Source organism: Muntiacus reevesi, chromosome 3 (genome assembly GCF_963930625.1).
Source record: "Muntiacus reevesi chromosome 3, mMunRee1.1, whole genome shotgun sequence".
Lineage (NCBI taxonomy): Eukaryota > Metazoa > Chordata > Mammalia > Artiodactyla > Cervidae > Muntiacus > Muntiacus reevesi.
Window position 1 is genome coordinate 240,059,832 of NC_089251.1, and position 18,558 is coordinate 240,078,389.

Consider the following 18,558-nt stretch of genomic DNA (forward strand, 5'->3'; position numbering starts at 1 on the left):
ACACCAAAAGACCTTGTCTTTGGGCTAAGGTTAAATATTGTTATAAAGGTCTACCTATTTAATTTCAGGTACTGGATATTGCTTAAAAGAACCTCACTGGCATTAAAAGCAAGAAGAATCAATTCAACAAAGAAGGGGAACTCACAAACACTATTTATACTTTTCCAAAAGATTCTTCTAAGAAAGTCAGTTTCTGTAATACTATGCGTTGACATGGGTAATTTACCCTGAATTTGCAAAACTCACTATGTGTTTTGAGTTCATAAATTTCATAAAATGTTTATTAAAAATATGTTTTCTTTTTTATAAATATTCACATGGACACTTACTCAAACCTTTGAAATAACAGAATATCACAAAAATGTTTAACAGAGACCAACAGTATTTTAAACATATTTCCTGAAAGAAACAATATCACTTAGAAAAGATATAGGATACTTAACTATCTAGATTTTAACAAAATATTCTTTATAGAAATGGGTTATATAATCTTTACCACAGAAACACCAAATCTGCACCTAATCAAGAGAGTCAATTAAATAAACCAGCTCTCATTCACTTTCTCCATCGGAAGACATCCATTTAACAGTGTTTCTCTTTAAATGCAACAGCAGCCTCTGCTGGAGAAAGTATGCTTTCTAATACAAAGTATTAGTTTAAACCTATTTTGTACTGGAAGAACTCAGATTCTTTCCATTTCTTGCTTTGAAAAGTTAAAATAATTTTCAAGGTCTTAAAGATGTGCGAGCCTTATCAAGTATATCCTTTCTGATTTTGGGGTAAGTTGGATGTGCTTCAAGAACCTGCAAATACACAAAAAATAAAACAAAAATTTATAATTCATTATCAAGAACTAGGGAGCCACAAAACTTACTAGCAATGGCATTACAGTTGAGATTAGATTATAATAATATTGCAAATACAACAACACTTTTTAAAGGTGACATCCGAGATGTGACATGATGACCTATTTCTATTAACAGCAGTTAGATGAAAATGGTAAAAATGTACCACTACATGTGGAAAATACAAGATATAATTATTTACTTAATAGATCAGTTATAGAAAACAATTATGATCAATGATTTAAGATACTTTTTAAAAATTTAGCTATTTATACATGATATTTAACAAATCCTTAGAGATATGTTTACCCAGGAGTACACATCAGATTTACCTGGAATGATTTCAAAACATACAAATTTCCAGGTCCACTGAGTTGAAGAGTAGGGTGATAGTCATAAAGAGAGAAAAATCAAAACTCCACAAATTACTCTAATATATAACCTTAACCTTAATGTGAAATGTTGCCTTACATAGAGACTCAGTAATCAATAGCAATCACTGGAGCCAAGTATTCACTACAGTGATGCTGACACAGTTATCTGGGATAAGGTACACTACATAATTCTCTACTAAGGTGCTTTTCTTGGAGCTCCCAACAATATTTAGTACAATGCCTTGTATGAATATCAATGGGATAAGGTATATATAAAGAAATTGCAAATTCTAAAACTGCAACTCAAAAATTTGTCATTTAGCAAGGGATCATTTAGTCAGAAATCAATTGTCAGTCGCTCAATCATGTCTGCTGCTTTGCAACCCATGGACTATAGCCTGCCAGGTTCCTCTGTCCATAGAATTCTCCAAGCAATAAAATTGGATCCCTTCTCCAGTGGATCTTTGCAACTCAGGGATCGAACTCCGGTCTCCTGCATTGCAGGCAGAGTCTTCACTGCCTGAGCCATCAGGGAAGCCCAGAAATCAATGACAGAAGTGGAACTGTATGGCTTCTAAATGACAAAAATACCTCCTTAATTTATAAATCTGAATCCTCTAAAAACCAGACTTGGACACAAACATAAGAACTTCTATTCAGAACAATGACCTGGAGAATCTATAATAATCTTCAGATATTTTCTGAATTAAGGATTAAGTTTGTTTAACATGCTTCTCCTCTAGCCTCCTCCTTTAAATTGACAAACCTTATTTGAGCCCTTATTAAAAACATGTTTTTGATTTAAGTAAAGTTTATTTTCTAAACTTTGAAAACTGGTAATTTCTTCCAGATGTATCCGATGAGGCACTGAACCAAAATAGTACATCCTCTATCTCTATTCATGTACAACCTGATATTAAACAAAAGTAGGAAATGGCACATCTGAAAAATTTTAATATAAATTTAAGTGTTACCTGGTGACATATGTCAATTGCATCCACATATCTTTTTGCTTTTAAGTAATTAAATGCCAGTTTGTATCCTGTAAAGACAAAACCCCCAGCAATGATATAGTATTATTTATTTATAGAGCACACTGTTGGTACCTTTCATGGCTTCCTCCTTTGTTTGCTTATGCTAATATTAGAGAACTCTTAGTGGAGGGTGTGTGTGTGTATTTAGTGACTGTACTGTGACAGAAACGATAAGATAACAGAAGGTGGAGTGATAAAAGGAGAACAGGTACCAAAGAAAATGGAGTTGGAACAAGGGACCACCGCTGGGCTAGATGGCCACATCCCACAAATATGGTTTAGCAACTTACTAGAAAAGCCCCATTTGTTTCAGATTACAGTAAAAACTGATCATAGAGCAGTAAGTGATAACACAGCTATTCCTTTATACAGTACTGATGTACTTAACACATCAGGCAAACTGGTGCCTGAGGTTTACATTCTGTTAGGAAAGAACGTAAGTTATTTAAGTAATTATGGCAGTACGTGAATGATTTCAGAACTGAGATAAATGCTATGAAACAAAGGCACAGGCCAAGAGCACTGTAATAAGAAATCTGGGGTGGGTGTCAGGCAATGTGTGAAACCTGAAGGAAGGGGCATAATGTAGGCCAAAGGGGTGGGAAGAGAGAATGCCTTTAGGCAAAGAGAACTGCACGTGGAAAGGCCAGTGGCAGAGGGAGACGCAGCAGCCAAATGGACCTGGAGCGCTGGAGGAGCAGAGGGCGCTGCAGCAGGGGGCTGACTCAGAGGCAGAGCATTCGTCATTAGACGGCCACGTCAGCCACATGTGATGCTGAAATGGCACACTGCAAGGGCTATTTATTTATTTAACATTTTTAGTTATTTCTTTTTGGCTGTACTGGGTCTTACTGGGCACATGCTTTCTCTAGTAACTGCAATGAGATGAGCAGGAGCTGCTCTTCAGTTGCGGTGTGTGGGCTTCTCACTGCGGTGGCTTCTCCTGTTGTGGAGTACAGGTTCTAGGTGCGTGGCCTCGGAAGTTGCTGCGTGGGCTTAGTTGCCCTGCAGCAGGTGGAATATCCCCAGACCAGGGATGGAACCCATGTCCCCTGCACTGGCAGGCAGATTCTTAAACAGCTGGACCACCGGGAAGTCCAAATACTGACATTTTTGAAGAAAGTTTTAAAACATTCTTAAATAACTGTTGTTCTGTAATAAGAATGCCATTTCATCTCCTTAGTTTCTTTAGTAATAAGCAATGAAAAAGTAGATTCAATAAATAAGATATAACACAATGTAAAGTAATATGTAACTAATAAATAATATATTTTGCTTTACCACATAAAAATATTAAAAGGAAATTTGAATGCTGCTCTTGGACTTTAATCAAAGGACCCTTGAAGAAAATTTTTAGAATTTCAAAACAATGTTTTAAAAGAATTATTGGCTAATGCAATCATGGTAGCAAGAAGGAAGGAATAGAAATTATCTAAAATTCATAGTATTCAATTCACACACACAAACACATACACAATTAGAAATGTCCAAGATGAACACAGTATCAGAGAGGTAAACTTGATATCATAGGAAAGGAATTATAAAACAGAATAATAAATAGTTTGTGACATTTAAAAAGGAAAACAACTTAAACATGTCATGCCAAATATGGAAACTAGAACCAAAAAAACCTGGACATAACTTTTGGCTTCCGGTTTCCTGACTAGCTTTGTGACTTTAGGCAAGTCACCGTTAGCTGTCAATTTCAAGTTTCTGCATCCAAAAATGGGAAAGATAGCCCTGCTAATCTCTTAATGTAAATTTCAAGATCAAATGAAATACTTGTGAAATGCTTTAAAAAATTTCAGAGTACCACACAAATACTAATTTTTTTTTTAACTGTGTAAACATTAAAGTAGAAGCAGAAAGTTGTCATATTGAAACAAACTCGATAGATCATTTCCTGCAAAAAAGAACTTTAGAGAGGAAATGAAGAGCTACACATGGCAAAGAACATGTGTACCACAGTTTCATTACACCTGTCAGGCTTCTAAGAATTCAGCTCTGTGTAATCAGGAAAAAAAAAAAAAAATGGGGGGAGAGAGCCTGAGCTTGTGAAAGCAAGAAAACAAAAGCACCAACAGCGTAAACAGCCCAGTGACTGTCACGTAGCCCGGGAACGACTGGGAAGAGAGAAACACGGCTGTGTTCTCCTCGCGTTGGCCTCGGTTCCTGGGGTCTTTCACAGTGACAGCGCTCAGGCTTGAATTCTATGAAAAGAACACAACTATGATTTTTAGGATTTCCTGACAAATGAAAAAAATGCATCATGAACTTGGCCAGAAAGGCTGGGAGCACTGGATGCAATGATAATCTTAAAAAAAGAAACTGGAATAAAATACTTAGGAGTATATCTACCTAAAGAAACAAAAGACCTATACATAGAAAACTATAAAACACTGATGAAAGAAATCAAAGAGGACACAAACAGTTGGAGAAACATACCGTGTTCATGGATTGGAAGAATCAATATTGTCAAAATGGCTATTCTACCCAAAGCAATCTATAGATTCAATGCAATCCCTATCAAGCTACCAACGGTATTTTTCACAGAATTAGAACAAATAATTTCACAATTTGTATGGAAATACAAAAAACCTCGAATAGCCAAAGTAATCTTGAGAAAGAAGAATGGAACTGGAGGAATCAACCTGCCTGACTTCAGACTCTACTACAAAGCCACAGTCATCAAGACAGTATGGTACTGGCACAAAGACAGAAATATAGATCAATGGAACAGAATAGAAAGCCCAGAGATAAATCCACGAACCTATGGACAGCTTATCTTTGACAAAGGAGGCAAGGATATACAATGGAAAAAAGACAATCTCTTTAACAAGTGGTGCTGGGAAAACTGGTTAACCACTTGTAAAAGAATGAAACTAGAACACTTCCTAACACCATACACAAAAATAAACTCAAAATGGATTAAAGATCTAAATGTAAGACCAGAAACTATAAAACTCCTAGAGGAGAACATAGGCAAAACACTCTCCGACATAAATCACAGCAAGATCTTCTATGACCCACCTCCCAGAATATTGGAAATAAAAGCAAAAATAAACAAATGGGACTTAATGAAAATTAAAAGCTTTTGCACAACAAAGGAAACTATAAGTAAGGTGAAAAGACAGCCCTCAGATTGGGAGAAAATAATAACAAATGAGGAAACAGACAAAGGATTAATCTCAAAAATATACAAGCAACTCCTGAAGCTCAATTCCAGAAAAATAAACGACCCAATCAAAAAATGGGCCAAAGAACTAAACAGACATTTCTCCAAAGAAGACATACAGATGGCTAACAAACACATGAAAAGATGCTCAACATCACTCATCATCAGAGAAATGCAAATCAAAACCACAATGAGGTACCATTACACGCCAGTCAGGATGGCTGCTATCCAAAAGTCTACAAGCAATAAATGCTGGAGAGGGTGTGGAGAAAAGGGAACCCTCTTACACTGTTGGTGGGAATGCAAACTAGTACAGCCACTATGGAAAACAGTGTGGAGATTTCTTAAAAAACTGGAAATAGAACTGCCATATGACCCAGCAATACCACTTCTGGGCATACACACTGAGGAAACCAGATCTGAAAGAGACACGTGCACCCCAATGTTCATCGCAGCACTGTTTATAATAGCCAGGACATGGAAGCAACCTAGATGCCCATCAGCAGATGAATGGATAAGGAAGCTGTGGTACATATACACCATGGAATATTACTCAGCCGTTAAAAAGAATTCATTTGAATCAGTTCTAATGAGATGGATGAAACTGGAGCCCATTATACAGAGTGAAGTAAGTCAGAAAGATAAAGAACATTACAGTATACTAACACATATATACGGAATTTAGATAGATGGTGGCGATAACCCTATATGCAAAACAGAAAAAGAGACACAGAAATACAGAACAGACTTTTGAACTCTGGGGGAGAACGTGAGGGTGGGATGTTTTGAAAGAACAGCATGTATATTATCTATGGTGAAACGGACCACCAGCCCAGGTGGGATACATGAGTCAGGTGCTCGGGCCTGGTGCACTGGGAGGACCCTGAGGAGTCGGGTGGGGAGGGAGGTGGGAGGGGGGATCGGGATGGGGAATACATGTAACTATATGGCTGATTCATGTCAATGTATGACAAAACCCACTGAAATGTTGTAAAGTGATTGGCCTCCAACTAATAAAATAATATTAAAAAAAAAAAAAAAAAAAGAAACTGTAAGAATTAATTGAGAGCCTCAGAGAAATGTCTGTTAAAGAGAGGTCAGAGGAACTGATAAAATCACCTATAAAGTTCAAAGAGAACACAATGAAAGAACGAGTGACCTGGAATCTATTTGCTGGTCTTTGAAGGAACAGAATATTTAAATAACTAAACTTCTAATTGCATTCCTTCTGGGGAATAAAGCATCGGAATTACATATATTTTAAGGATTTTAAGGAATTTTCATATTACAAGCTGACTTTATTCTGTAACATGAACAAAACCTGAGAAGGAAAAATACTGTCTACAAATTAGTTTCTGTGCTCTGAATAAGTCTAGTAAAATAACAGACCTGAGAAAAATAAAAGGTAGGGGAAGTCCTGAACTGACAGCAGAAGATGACCTATCTGACTGTAGATTAAATCTGAGTCATTACTGTGACACGGATGCTAAAAAGACAGATGTCATCTTGAGTTGAATTATCAACTACTCAATGCCTCATTTTTAAAAAAAGCTTCATTATACATACAATTCATTCTTAAATCACACTTAACAATTTTTTCGTTTCTAGTACAACAGATCAGGAGGGACATGGACAAAAATAACAGCCTTTTCCAAACTTATTTGGCCATGAAATCTAATCTCTTCATGGTCAACTCTTTTTTAAAGAAGTTAACTATAGTATCTCACCCGGCATTCCAAAGCAAGTTGGGGAAATACTATTTGAGAGTTTTCAGGAGACAGCAAGGAGGGCAAAAGGCTTGATAGCAAGTCTTGGGAAGAACGAAGAAGCGCCTGAGAACGGTCTGGCGAGAAACAGGAGAGACATGATGGAGCTTGCAGTTTGAGGGCCATTATGAATAAGCGGGGAAGAACTCTGTGGGCTGCTCCAGAGAACAGACAGGGCAGTGTCAATGAAGCTGCTTTCAGCTCTACACAAAGAAAGAGAAGCCTGGGGGTGGACTCCCTCACAACGTGGGTGTCAGTGGTCACCAAGGATATTCCCGGTGCCGCCCATCTGTTAGGGACGTTAGCGACCAGCCTTCCTCAAACCAACAGTCTACCACTGGGACAGGATGATGTTTCCAGATGCTCAGGGGAAAAAAAAGTTCCATAGTCAACTTCTCGTGGGAAACGTGTTCTCTGCGTGATATCCACCACAATGCATGTTAGGGCTTAGAGTCTTTGAGAAGTTCTGCACTAAAGCAACCAGCAGAACTTGATTTAATGCAATGTTTTTCTCACTTCTTTCACAATGAACACTTTCTCCCACAGTATTACATTTTTCAGTTAGAGGGTGAAGGGAGAAAAAGGGGCAGAATTGATTAGAAGTCCTCTAAGGCAACTGAAGTCGAGTCTGAATCTCAGCAAACTATACGTAATAAATTAGTAGCTAATAATCTATTATGAATGTACAATTTATTTCTCAGGAATGACAAAGGGTGTTGGCTGTTAATGTGTATTTTCTCCTTAACAGGAAAATCAAATTCATTTAAATGAAGGTTTACACATAAAACCCACGTTTCTGGTGAAAACCTAGTGTTCAAATTTTAAACTCACCTACTGCTGGATTTGTCTGGTTGCTATGTTTCCATGCCATCTCATAGTTTAAGGCAGCATCCATATATGCTTGCTCTTTTTCCATAATGTAGCCCATATATTCATAAGCTTTGCAGCATGACTGAAAATAAATACAAAATGTATCAACAGATTAAGCTTGATATCACTAAGATTTTATGGAGTGCTTATGACTATGGAGGTCAATCATATTAACTTATTTAAATGGCCCATAACACAGTGGTGTTCAGTCTTGGCTATGTGATCACATCATCTATGGGACTTACAAAGATCCTGATGCCAAGCCCCCACCCCAGAATCAGGATTTCTAGGTGAGAGGGAAGGACATGTTTTATACATATACTCAGCACTTTTTATTACAAATAATTTTAACAGATATAGAAATAACAGTATAATGGACCCCATGAATCCATTTCTTTAACAATTAATGCCTAATACCGTCTCACTTCTACCCCATATTTGTCCCTTTGTATTGTCAGATAAAAAAACCCTCAGATACTATATCATTGCAGTGATAAATATTTTAGTATATCTCTTTAAAATAAGGACTTTCTTTAATCATAACCACAAATTATCATACCTAAAATATAACAACTCCTTGACATTACCAAATATATAGTCACTATTCAAATTTCAAATAGCCTTAACATAATTTTTTGTTTGCTTGTCAGGATGAGGATCTAAATAAGGCCCACACACTGTGACTGGTTTGAAATGTCCCTAAGCTTCTTTTTGATCTAGAGGTTTCCTCTCTGTCTCTCTCTTTCCTTGCAATTAAATGTAGGGAAAAAATGAATGTTTATCCTAGAGTTTCTCACAGCCAGATTTAGTTGAGTGCATCCTTGTGGTAGTTATATAATACATTCCTATGTCATTGATATTTCCTGGAAATTGTATTAGATCTAGAGGTTTGGATCTGATTTTGATTTGGGGGAAAGAGATGAAGCTACTTACTTCACAGACCTCACTGCTCTGCCAAGCCACACTGCTCCTCAGGAAAAAGAAAAAATGCACAATGCTGCATACATGTTTTTAGGTATCTTATAATGGCTATTTTTCCCCCAGAATGTTAATTTTAAAAAATTTGAAAAACAGAAAAGTAGGTATATTATAACTCATGTTATTTTTTTTATATGTTATTTTTCTATTTACTGTAATTTCACTTTCCTTTATTTCAAGAAGATACACCACTAATATTTTCATGAAAACTATTAACCATTAAAAAATATAAACATGGGATCAGGGTACATACACATTTACCCTTTTGCTGAAGGCTTCAATATAGCTGAGCATAGCACTGTAAGATCTTGTTTCACATTTTGATACTTTTTTTTTAATTTTTAAAAAATACTGCATTAAATATCATTCATCTTGATGTGATGTACTGAGTGTTTATGTCCCCCTAAATTTATATGCTGAAATCCTAACATCCAATGTGATGGTATTAGGAAGTGAGGCTTTGGGGAGGGTCATTTGGGTGGAGCCCTCCTGAATGGAATTAGTGCCCTTATAAAAGGGAGCCCAGAGAGCTCTCCTCCTCTCTCTTTTCTGCCCTGTGCGGAAACAAGGAGAACTCAGTAGTCTGCAACAGGGAAGTGGGCCATCACCAGAACCCAGTCATGCTGGCACCCTGATCGCAGACTCCAGCATCTATGAACAAAACTGTGAGAATAAACTTCTGTTGTTTATAAGCCACCCAGTCTGATACTTTGTTATAGCAGGATCACTTAAGATAATTACATTAAGGGTCCCTTTACAGTTGGACCCAGAGTGAGTGTTTCACTGGTCTCACCCCCAGTCTGACTCTGTCAGATCGTGTGTTCTTCATTCAGGAGGCACATAATGTCCTGTGATGTTATACCCATTCATTAATTCAAAATGGTTGGAAAATAGTGACATTCTATCATTCTTTCCTCATTGCTTCATCAGTTGGACAACATCTATAATGAGAAACATCTCCTTTTCCATCATTTCATTTCCCAGCAGTATTATTCACACAGAAACGGCAGGAGAGATACTTAATTCTTTCCCTTTACTTGCCAGCTTTAGAAATAATAGTATAGTAGTTTATTAGCATATTTCAGTGGTGAACAATTAGGTTTTTTCTTCTTTTCTTTGTTATATCTTTATAAACTTATGGATTTAAACCTATTTGGTGTGTTACTCAATGCAGTCACCACTGATGCCTGAAGTGGCTCAGCTTCGGCGAGTGAGAGTGTCCTCGAGTTGGCTCTTCAGTCCCTGACATAACTCCAATCATCTCTGATAGCTTCCTTGCCATCTGGTATGACAGGATGGTCTAGTCGTATCTTGTACATTTCCTGCCCAGGATCTGGATGATCTCCATTTTTAAATTATATAATTCAAAGTTTCTAAGCTCTTGTTCCTGAATCTCATGCTTCCCATATGGACATGCCTAAATAACCATCATGTTCAACCTCTAAATCAGCCATCATGTTCAACCATGCAATGTACTGCTGTCTGGCAAATTGAAATTCTACCTGTATCAAAACCTTAATTCCCACAAAATCTTACAGAGGTCAGTTATTTGGCAATTTAGACTTTTTAAAGTCTATTAATAAGTATTGTGTTTTCTTAAGGCCAATGTAACTTAAATCACATGTACAAACCATAAGTTGATAAATGTCTTAATACTTTTGGTTTTTCAAGTCTCTAAAAATAGTAGCTTAATAGTATTAGGTGATCATGACTTCTCTTTAAAAAAAAATGATCCATTTTGAATTCTAATTGGCTCAAAGAGAATAAACCATAGATTTATTATGATTAAGATTTTGAAGTAACTGATAAGAATCCATAAAGATAAATACCCTTAAGTTTCTAAGTTGAGCACAATTATTTCTCAGTAAATAGGAACATTCTTAAAAAAGGTCATAAAAAGACATCCTTTTGGGGGCAATTAAACACCAAAATGCACTGTTCGTAAGAGCCTTAAATTCTAAGGACTTCAAGATTTTCAATTTTATACCTAATGATAAAGACATTTTATTAAATCAAATGCTGAAAAGACTTCCCCCATAAAATATATTATGCAGAGTGTATTCTAATAATGTGAAAACAACATGCAGCTGCAGTAAATTCATCAGGAGTATTTAATAGAAGGGACAGACGTCCGCAATTAATGTTCTTCTGCAATTTTCATTAGTTCTGGGATGAGATGGATAATCACAGGCAAATGCTTGACATTCCAAAACACTTTTGGTAAGTAGGGCAAACCACAGCTGAAACTTGAAACTGCATACATCTTTATTTTATTTTCAAGGGCAAATAGCATTTTTATTATTAATGTTTATATCCTGATTGTGGTAGAAATAAACATTTAATTTTCCCAAAACACAGAGAAATCCCTAGAAATGGACCAATACTCTCTAAAGCCTGTTATAGAATGTTTATACAACAAAGGCTAACAATCATTCTTTCCTCCTCAGTCTCCTACCCTGTGGGCTTCCCTGGCCACAGCTGGTAAAAAATTTGCCTGCAATGCAGGAGACTCCAGTTCGATTCCTGGGTTGGGAAGATCCCTGGAGAAGGGACAGACTACCCACTCCAGTATTCTTGGGCTTCCCTAGTGGCTCAGACGGTAAAGAATCCGACTGCAATGCAGGAGACCTGGGTTCGATCCCTGGGTTGGGAAGATCCCTTGGAGGAGGGCATGGTAGCCCCCTCCAGTGTTTTTGCCTGGAGACCCCCATGGACAGAGGAGCCTGGCAGGCTGCAGCCCATGGGGTCACAGAGTTGGACACGACTCAGCTCAGTACCTACCCTGTTATGCCGAAGGCACCGTTTTATCAGATCCTCGGCCATGTCATATTTTGCTGACTGAATATAAATATCGGCAAGCAGCAGCCAACTCCTCTCAAATTCCTCAGCATCAATAGGATTCCAGTTCATTTTTGCAATCCGCTTCAGCTGATTTCGGGCCCGGGGAGTTTGTTTCAAGATCATATGAGCTGTTGCCATTCCCAAAAGTGCTGGGACATGATCCTTCTGTAAGAAAACAGATGTTTAGACCCCCAGATAAACAAACATAAAATGTCTCATGTTTCAAAGAGAAACACATGGAAAGTAGCAAGTGCCACATAAAATATGGCCTGGCCTGTGGATTCTATCTCTGGCTCCACTTAAATACCGTGATATGGTCATTATTTAGAACATCAACTAACCTCAAGCTACCAGGAAGAACCATCTGGTCAAGGGAATTCAGTAAGAAGGCAAGTGCCATAACCACACAATTCCAGGCAATAAGGACAACTTGATTTTTAATGGAGTTGACTGTTTTGGTTTTGTACAGAAATAGAAAAAATAAAATTCTATCTCAATGTAGTCCTAATTGTACATTTGTCATTTTGGTTCGTTAGTTATTTCACCTGTAAATCAGATAACCAACAGAATGATAAACCTGCAAATGATATTCCTTATCTAGACTGACTTCTATTGCTCCTTTCCCTATCCCTTTTCATTTTATTCAAAAGCGTTTTCTTCCAATAAAGTGTGACCAGTGAAATGTTATTAAGGCATGCAATGAATTAATCATTTGGAAATTATATGAAATAATCTCATGCCTTAAAATACGACTTTAGATTTGGACTCTGCAGATTCTTAATAGTGACTATAAGAGAGATGTTATCTTTTTAAAGACAGAGTTCAAAGTTAGAAAATGTTACTCTGTGAAATCAACAAGCTAATAAAAACTGGTATAAAATGGAGAGGGGCTTTACTAGTGGCTCAATTGGTAAAGAATCTGTCTGCAATGCAGGAGACCCGGGTTTGATCCTTGGGTTGGGAAGATAACCTGGAGAAGGAAATGGCAACCCACTTCAGTGCTCTTGCCTGGAGAATTCCAGCACTAGCCATCTATTCAGAAAATTAACATAACAAAGCAATAATGAGTATGTATCTGATAAGGCTAAAGTGCTTCTTAAATTTCAGCAGAGGGATTATGATGATTTTTTTTTGTATGTGTGTGCACAAGTTTGCCAGTTCTTTTTTCTTCCCTTTAACTTAAAAAAAAATGTCATTATTATTACTATTATTATTTTTTAACACCAGAAACATTTTGTATTGGGTACAGCCGACTAACGATGTTGTGATAGTTTTAGGTGAACAGTGAAGGGACTTAGCCATACATATACATGTATCCATAGCTCAGCTGCTAAAGAATCCACCTGTAAAGCAGGAGACACCAGTTTAATTCCTGGGTCAGGAAGATGATCTGGAGAAGGGATAGGCTACCCACTCCAGCATTCTTGGGCTTCCCTGGTGGCTCCGATGGTAAAGAATCTGTCTCCAATGTGGGAGACCTGGGTTTGATCCCTGGGTTGGGAAGATCCCCTGGAGGAAGGTATGGCAACCTACTCCAATATTCTGGCCTGGAAAATCCCCATGGACAGAGAAGCCTAGTGGGCTTCAGTCCATGGGGTTGCAAAGAGTCGGATATGACTGAGCGATTAAGTACATTTCTCCTCCAAACCCTTTTCCCATCCAGGCTGGCACATAACATTGAGCAGAGTTCCATGTGCTATACAATAGGTTTTTGTTGCTTATCCATTTTAAATATAGCCAAGTATACATGACCTTCCCAAAGTCCCTAACTATCATTTCCCCCTCCTGCAACCATGAGTTCATTCCTAATCTGTGAGTCTCTTTCTGTTTGGTAAGTAAGTTCATTTATATCATTACTTTTTAGATTCTAGATATAACAGATATCATATGATATTTCTTCTTTTCTGTCTGATTTACTTAGTACAACACTGTCTAGGTCCATCCATGTTGTTATAAATGGCCTTATTTCATTCTTTTTAATGGCTGAGTCATATTCCATTGTATGTATGTACCACATCTTCTTTATCCATTCTTCTGTTGACGTATATTTAGGTTGTTTCCATGTCCTGGCTATTGTAAACAGTACTGCAAAGAACAATGGGGTGCATGTATCTTTTGGGGCCATGTTTTTCTCTGGATATGTGCTCAGGAATAGGATTGCAGGGTCATATAGTAGCTCTGTTTTTAGTTTTTTAAGGAACCTCCATACTGTTCTCCATAGTGGGTGTACCAATTAACATTCCCACCAACAGTGCAGGAGGGTTCTCTTCTCTCCACACGCTCTCCAGCATTTGTGAATTTTTTGATGATAGCCATTTTGACCAGTGTGAGGTGATATCTCATTGTAGCTTTGATTTGCATTTCTCTACTAACTAACAATACTGAATATCTTTTCATGTACCTATTGGCCATCTGTATATACTCTTTAGAGAAATGTCTATTCAAGTCTTTGGTCCATTTTTTGAGTGGGTTGTTTGCTTTGATGCTATTAAGTGTCACAAGCTGTTTATAAACTTTGGAGACTAATCCCTCATCAGTCACATCATTTACATGTATTTTCTCCCAATCTGTGGGCTGTCTTTTCATTTTATTGTTTCCTTTGTTATGCAACAGCTTTAGAGTTTAAGTAGGTCCCACTTATTTTTTCTTTTACTTCCATTATTCTGGGGGATGGACTAAAAAAGATACTGCTGTGATTGAGTATTCTGCCTATGTTTTCCTCTAAGAGATTTTAAATGTCCAGTTCAACATTTAGGTCTTCAATCCATTTTGACTTATTTTTGTATACAGAGTTAAGGAATAATCTAATTTCTTTTTTTTTTTTTTTAACATGTGGCTCTCCAGTCTTCCTAGAACCATTTGTGGAAGAGACTGTCTTTCTGACATTGTGTAGTTTTGCCTCCTTTGTTACAGATTAATTAACTACAGGTGCATAGGCTTATTTCTGGTTTTTTGGTATGCTGTTCCATTGATCTATACTTCTATTTTTGTGCCAGTACCACACTGCTTTATTGACTGTAGCTTTGTATTATAGTCTGAAGTCAGGATGCCAGGTTCCTCTGGCTCTGTTTTTCTTTCTCAAGATTGCTTTGAATATTTGGGGTCTTTTGTGTCTCCATACAAATTTTGAGACGTTTTTGTTCTATTTCTGTGAAAAATACCATTGGTAATTTGATAGGGATTGCAATGACTCTGTTGATTCCCTTGGGTAGCATAGTCACTTTGACAATATTGATTCTTTCAATCCACGAACATGGTATACCTCTCCATCTGTTTATGTCTTTTTTGATTTATTTCATCAGCATCTTCTAGTTTTTGGAGTACAGGTCTTTTGTCTCCTTCATCATCATTAGTTCAGTCACTCAGTCATGTCTGACTCTTTGTGACCCCATGAACCACAGCACGCCAGGCCTGGCATTGTCCATCACTAACTGCCGGAGTCTACCCAAATCCATGTCCATTGAGTTGGTGATACCATCCAACCATCTCGTCCTTTGTCTCCTTAGGTAGGCTTATTTCTAGATATTTTATTCTTTTTGATGTAATGGTAAATGGAATTGCTTCTTGAATTTCTCTTTCTGCTCTTTCATTGTTAGTGTATAGAAATGCAACAGATTTCTGTATATTAATTTTGTAACCTGCAACTTTACCAAATTCATTGATGAGTTCTAGTTGTTTTCTAGTAGCATATTCTATGTATAGTATCATGTCACCGACAAACAGTGACAGTTTAACTTCTTCTTTTCCAATCTGGATTACCTTTACTTCTTTTTCTTCTCTGACTGCTGTGGTTAGAACTTCCAAAACTATGTTGAATAAAAATGGTGAGAGTGATGCAGCTCAATACCAGAAAAATGAACCAACCCAATCAAAAAGTGGGTCAAAGAACTAAACAGACATTTCCCCTGAACAAGACATACAGATGGCTAATAAACACATGAAAAGATGCTCAACATTACTCATTATTAGAGAAAAGCAAATCAAAACCACAATGAGGCATCATCTCATGCCAGTTAGCATGACTGCCATCAAAAAGTCTACAAACAATAAATGCTGGAGAGGATATGGAGAAAAGGGAACCCTCTTACACTGTTGGTGGGAATGCAAGCTGGTATGGGTTTCCCTGACAGCTCAGTCAGGGAATCTGCCTGCAATGCAGGAGACCCTGGTTCAATTCCTGGGTCAGGAAGATCCACTGGAGAAGGGATAGGCTACCCACTCCAGTATTCTTGGGCTTCCCTTGTGGCTCAGCTGGTAAAGAATCTTCCTGCAATGTGGGAGTCTTGGGTTTGATCCCTGGGTTGGGAAGATCCCCTGAAGAAGGGGATTACCTCCAGTATTACCCCTCCAGTATTCTGGCCTGGAGAATTCCATGCACTGTACAGTCCATGGGGTCACAGATTTGGACATGACTGAGAAACTTTCACTTTCACTTTACTTTTCACAGCCACTATGGAAAACTGTAGAGATTCCTTAAAAAAAATTGGAAATAGAACTGCCATACGACCCAGCAATCCCACTGCTGGGCATACACACTGAGGAAACCAGAACCAAAAGAGACACATGTATCCCAATGTTCACTGCAGCACTGTTCACAATAGCTAGGACATGGAAGCAACCTAGACATCTGTCAGCAGATGAATGGATAAGGAAGTTGGGGTACATATACACAATGGAGTATTACTCAGCTATAAAAAAGAATGCATTTGAGTTAGTTCCAGTGAGGTGGATGAAACGGGACCCATTATACAGAGTAAAGTAGAAACACCAGTACAGTATATTAACACATGTATATGGAATTTAGAAAGACAGTAAAGATGATTCTATATGCAGGACAGCAAAAGAGAGATATAAAGAACAGACTTTTGGACTATGTGGGAGAAGGCGAGGGTGGGATGATTTGAGAACAGCACTAAGACATGTATATTACCATATGTAAAATAGATGACCAGTGCAAGTTAGATGCATGAAGCAAGTTAGATGCATGAAGCACTCAAAGTCAGTGCTCTGGGACAACCCAGAGGGATGGAGTGGGGAGAGGGGTGGGAGGGGGGTTCAGGATGGGGGGGACACATGTGCACCCATGGCTGATTCATGTTGATGTATGGCAAAAAACATCACAATACTGTAAAGTAATTATCCTCCAATTAAATTAATTTTTTAAAAAGTGGTGAGAGGGGACATCCTTGTCTTGTCCTGATCTTAGAAGGAATGCTTTCAGCTTTTCATCACTGAGTATGATGCTAGCTATAGGTTTGTCATATATGGCCTTCTTAATGTTGAGGTATGGTACTCTCTATGCCCACTTTATGGAGAGTATTTTTTATCATAAATGAGAGCAGAACTTTGTCAAAAGCCTTTTCTGCATCTATTGAGATGATGATATGGTTTTTATTTTTCAATTTGATGATATAGTGTACCACACTGATTGATTTGTAGATGTTGAAAAATCCTTGTATCCCTGGGATGAATCCTACTTATCATGGTGTATGATCTTTTAATATATTGTTGGATATGGACTGCTAGTATTTTATTGAGAATTTCTACACCTATGTTCATCAGTGATACTGGCCTGTAATTTTCTTTTATTGTGGTATCTTTGGTTTTGCTAACAGGGTGATGGTGGCTTCATAAAATGAGTTGGGAAGTTTTCCTTCCTCTGAGACTTTTTGGAACAGTTCAGAAGCATAGGTGTTAACTCATCTTTAAATTCACCTGTGAAGCTGTCAGGGTCTGGATTTTTGTTTGTTGGGAGGTTTTTAATCATAGTGTCAATTTCAGGGCTGGTGATTGGTCTGTTCACATTTTCTATTTCTTCCTGGTTCAGTCTAGGGAGACTGTACCTTTCTAAGAATTTGTCCATTTCTTTCAGGTTGTCCATTTTGCTGGCATATAGTTGTTCATAGTAGTCTCTTATGATTCTTGGTATTTCTGTGGAGTCAATTGTAACTTCTTTTTCATTTCAAATTTTACTGAATTGAGTCTTCTTCCTGTTTTTCTTGATGAGTCTGGCTAAAGGCTTATCAATCTTGTTTATCTTTCCAAAGAACCAGCTTTTAGTTTAATTGAATTTTGCAATTGGTTTTTTTTTTTTCTATTTCATTTATTTCTGCTCTCACCTTTATGATTTCCATCCTTTTACTAACTTTAGGTTTTGTTTGTTCTTTCTCTAGTTGTTTTAGGTATAAGGTTAGGTTGTTAATTTGAGATTTTTCTTGTTTGAGGTAAGATTGTATTGCTCTAAACTTCCCTCTTAAAATTGCTTTTGCTGCATCCCATAAGTTTTGGGCCACTGTCCTTCCATTTTCACTTGTCTCTAGGTTTGTTTTTTTTTTTTAATTTCCTCTTTGATTTCTTCAGTGATCCAGTGGTTGTTTAGTAGCATATTGTTTATCCACCACCTGTTTGTGTTTCTTAGTTTTTTTTTCTTGTAGTTTATTTCTAATCTCATAGCATTGTGATCAGAAAAGATGCTTGATATGATTCTAATTTTCTTAAGTTTACCAAGGCTCGTGTTATGGCCCAACATGAGCTCAATCCTGGAGAATGTTCTGCATGTACTTGAGAAAAATGTGTAGTCTGCTGCTTTTGGATAGAATGCTCTATAAATATCAGTTAAGTCCAACTTGTGAAAAGTATCACTTTAAGGCCTGTGTTTCCTTATTGATATTCTGT

At 37.4% G+C, this 18,558-nt stretch overlaps 1 protein-coding gene across 2 annotated transcripts in view; it reads right to left on the reverse strand.

The window, feature by feature from the left end:
* Positions 1 to 252: 252 nt before the first annotated feature.
* Positions 253 to 18,558, reverse strand: part of TTC21B (tetratricopeptide repeat domain 21B) — an 89,955-nt gene continuing 71,649 nt past the window's right edge. For both annotated transcript variants that reach the window (XM_065931682.1, XM_065931683.1), the window contains 4 exons: positions 11,824 to 12,048; positions 8,026 to 8,146; positions 2,194 to 2,261; positions 253 to 803 (listed from right to left, as the gene is read on the reverse strand). In XM_065931682.1, the coding sequence (XP_065787754.1) occupies positions 726 to 803; positions 2,194 to 2,261; positions 8,026 to 8,146; positions 11,824 to 12,048 (492 nt within the window). In that variant the 3' untranslated portion in view covers positions 253 to 725. The remainder of the gene's footprint in view (positions 804 to 2,193; positions 2,262 to 8,025; positions 8,147 to 11,823; positions 12,049 to 18,558) is intronic.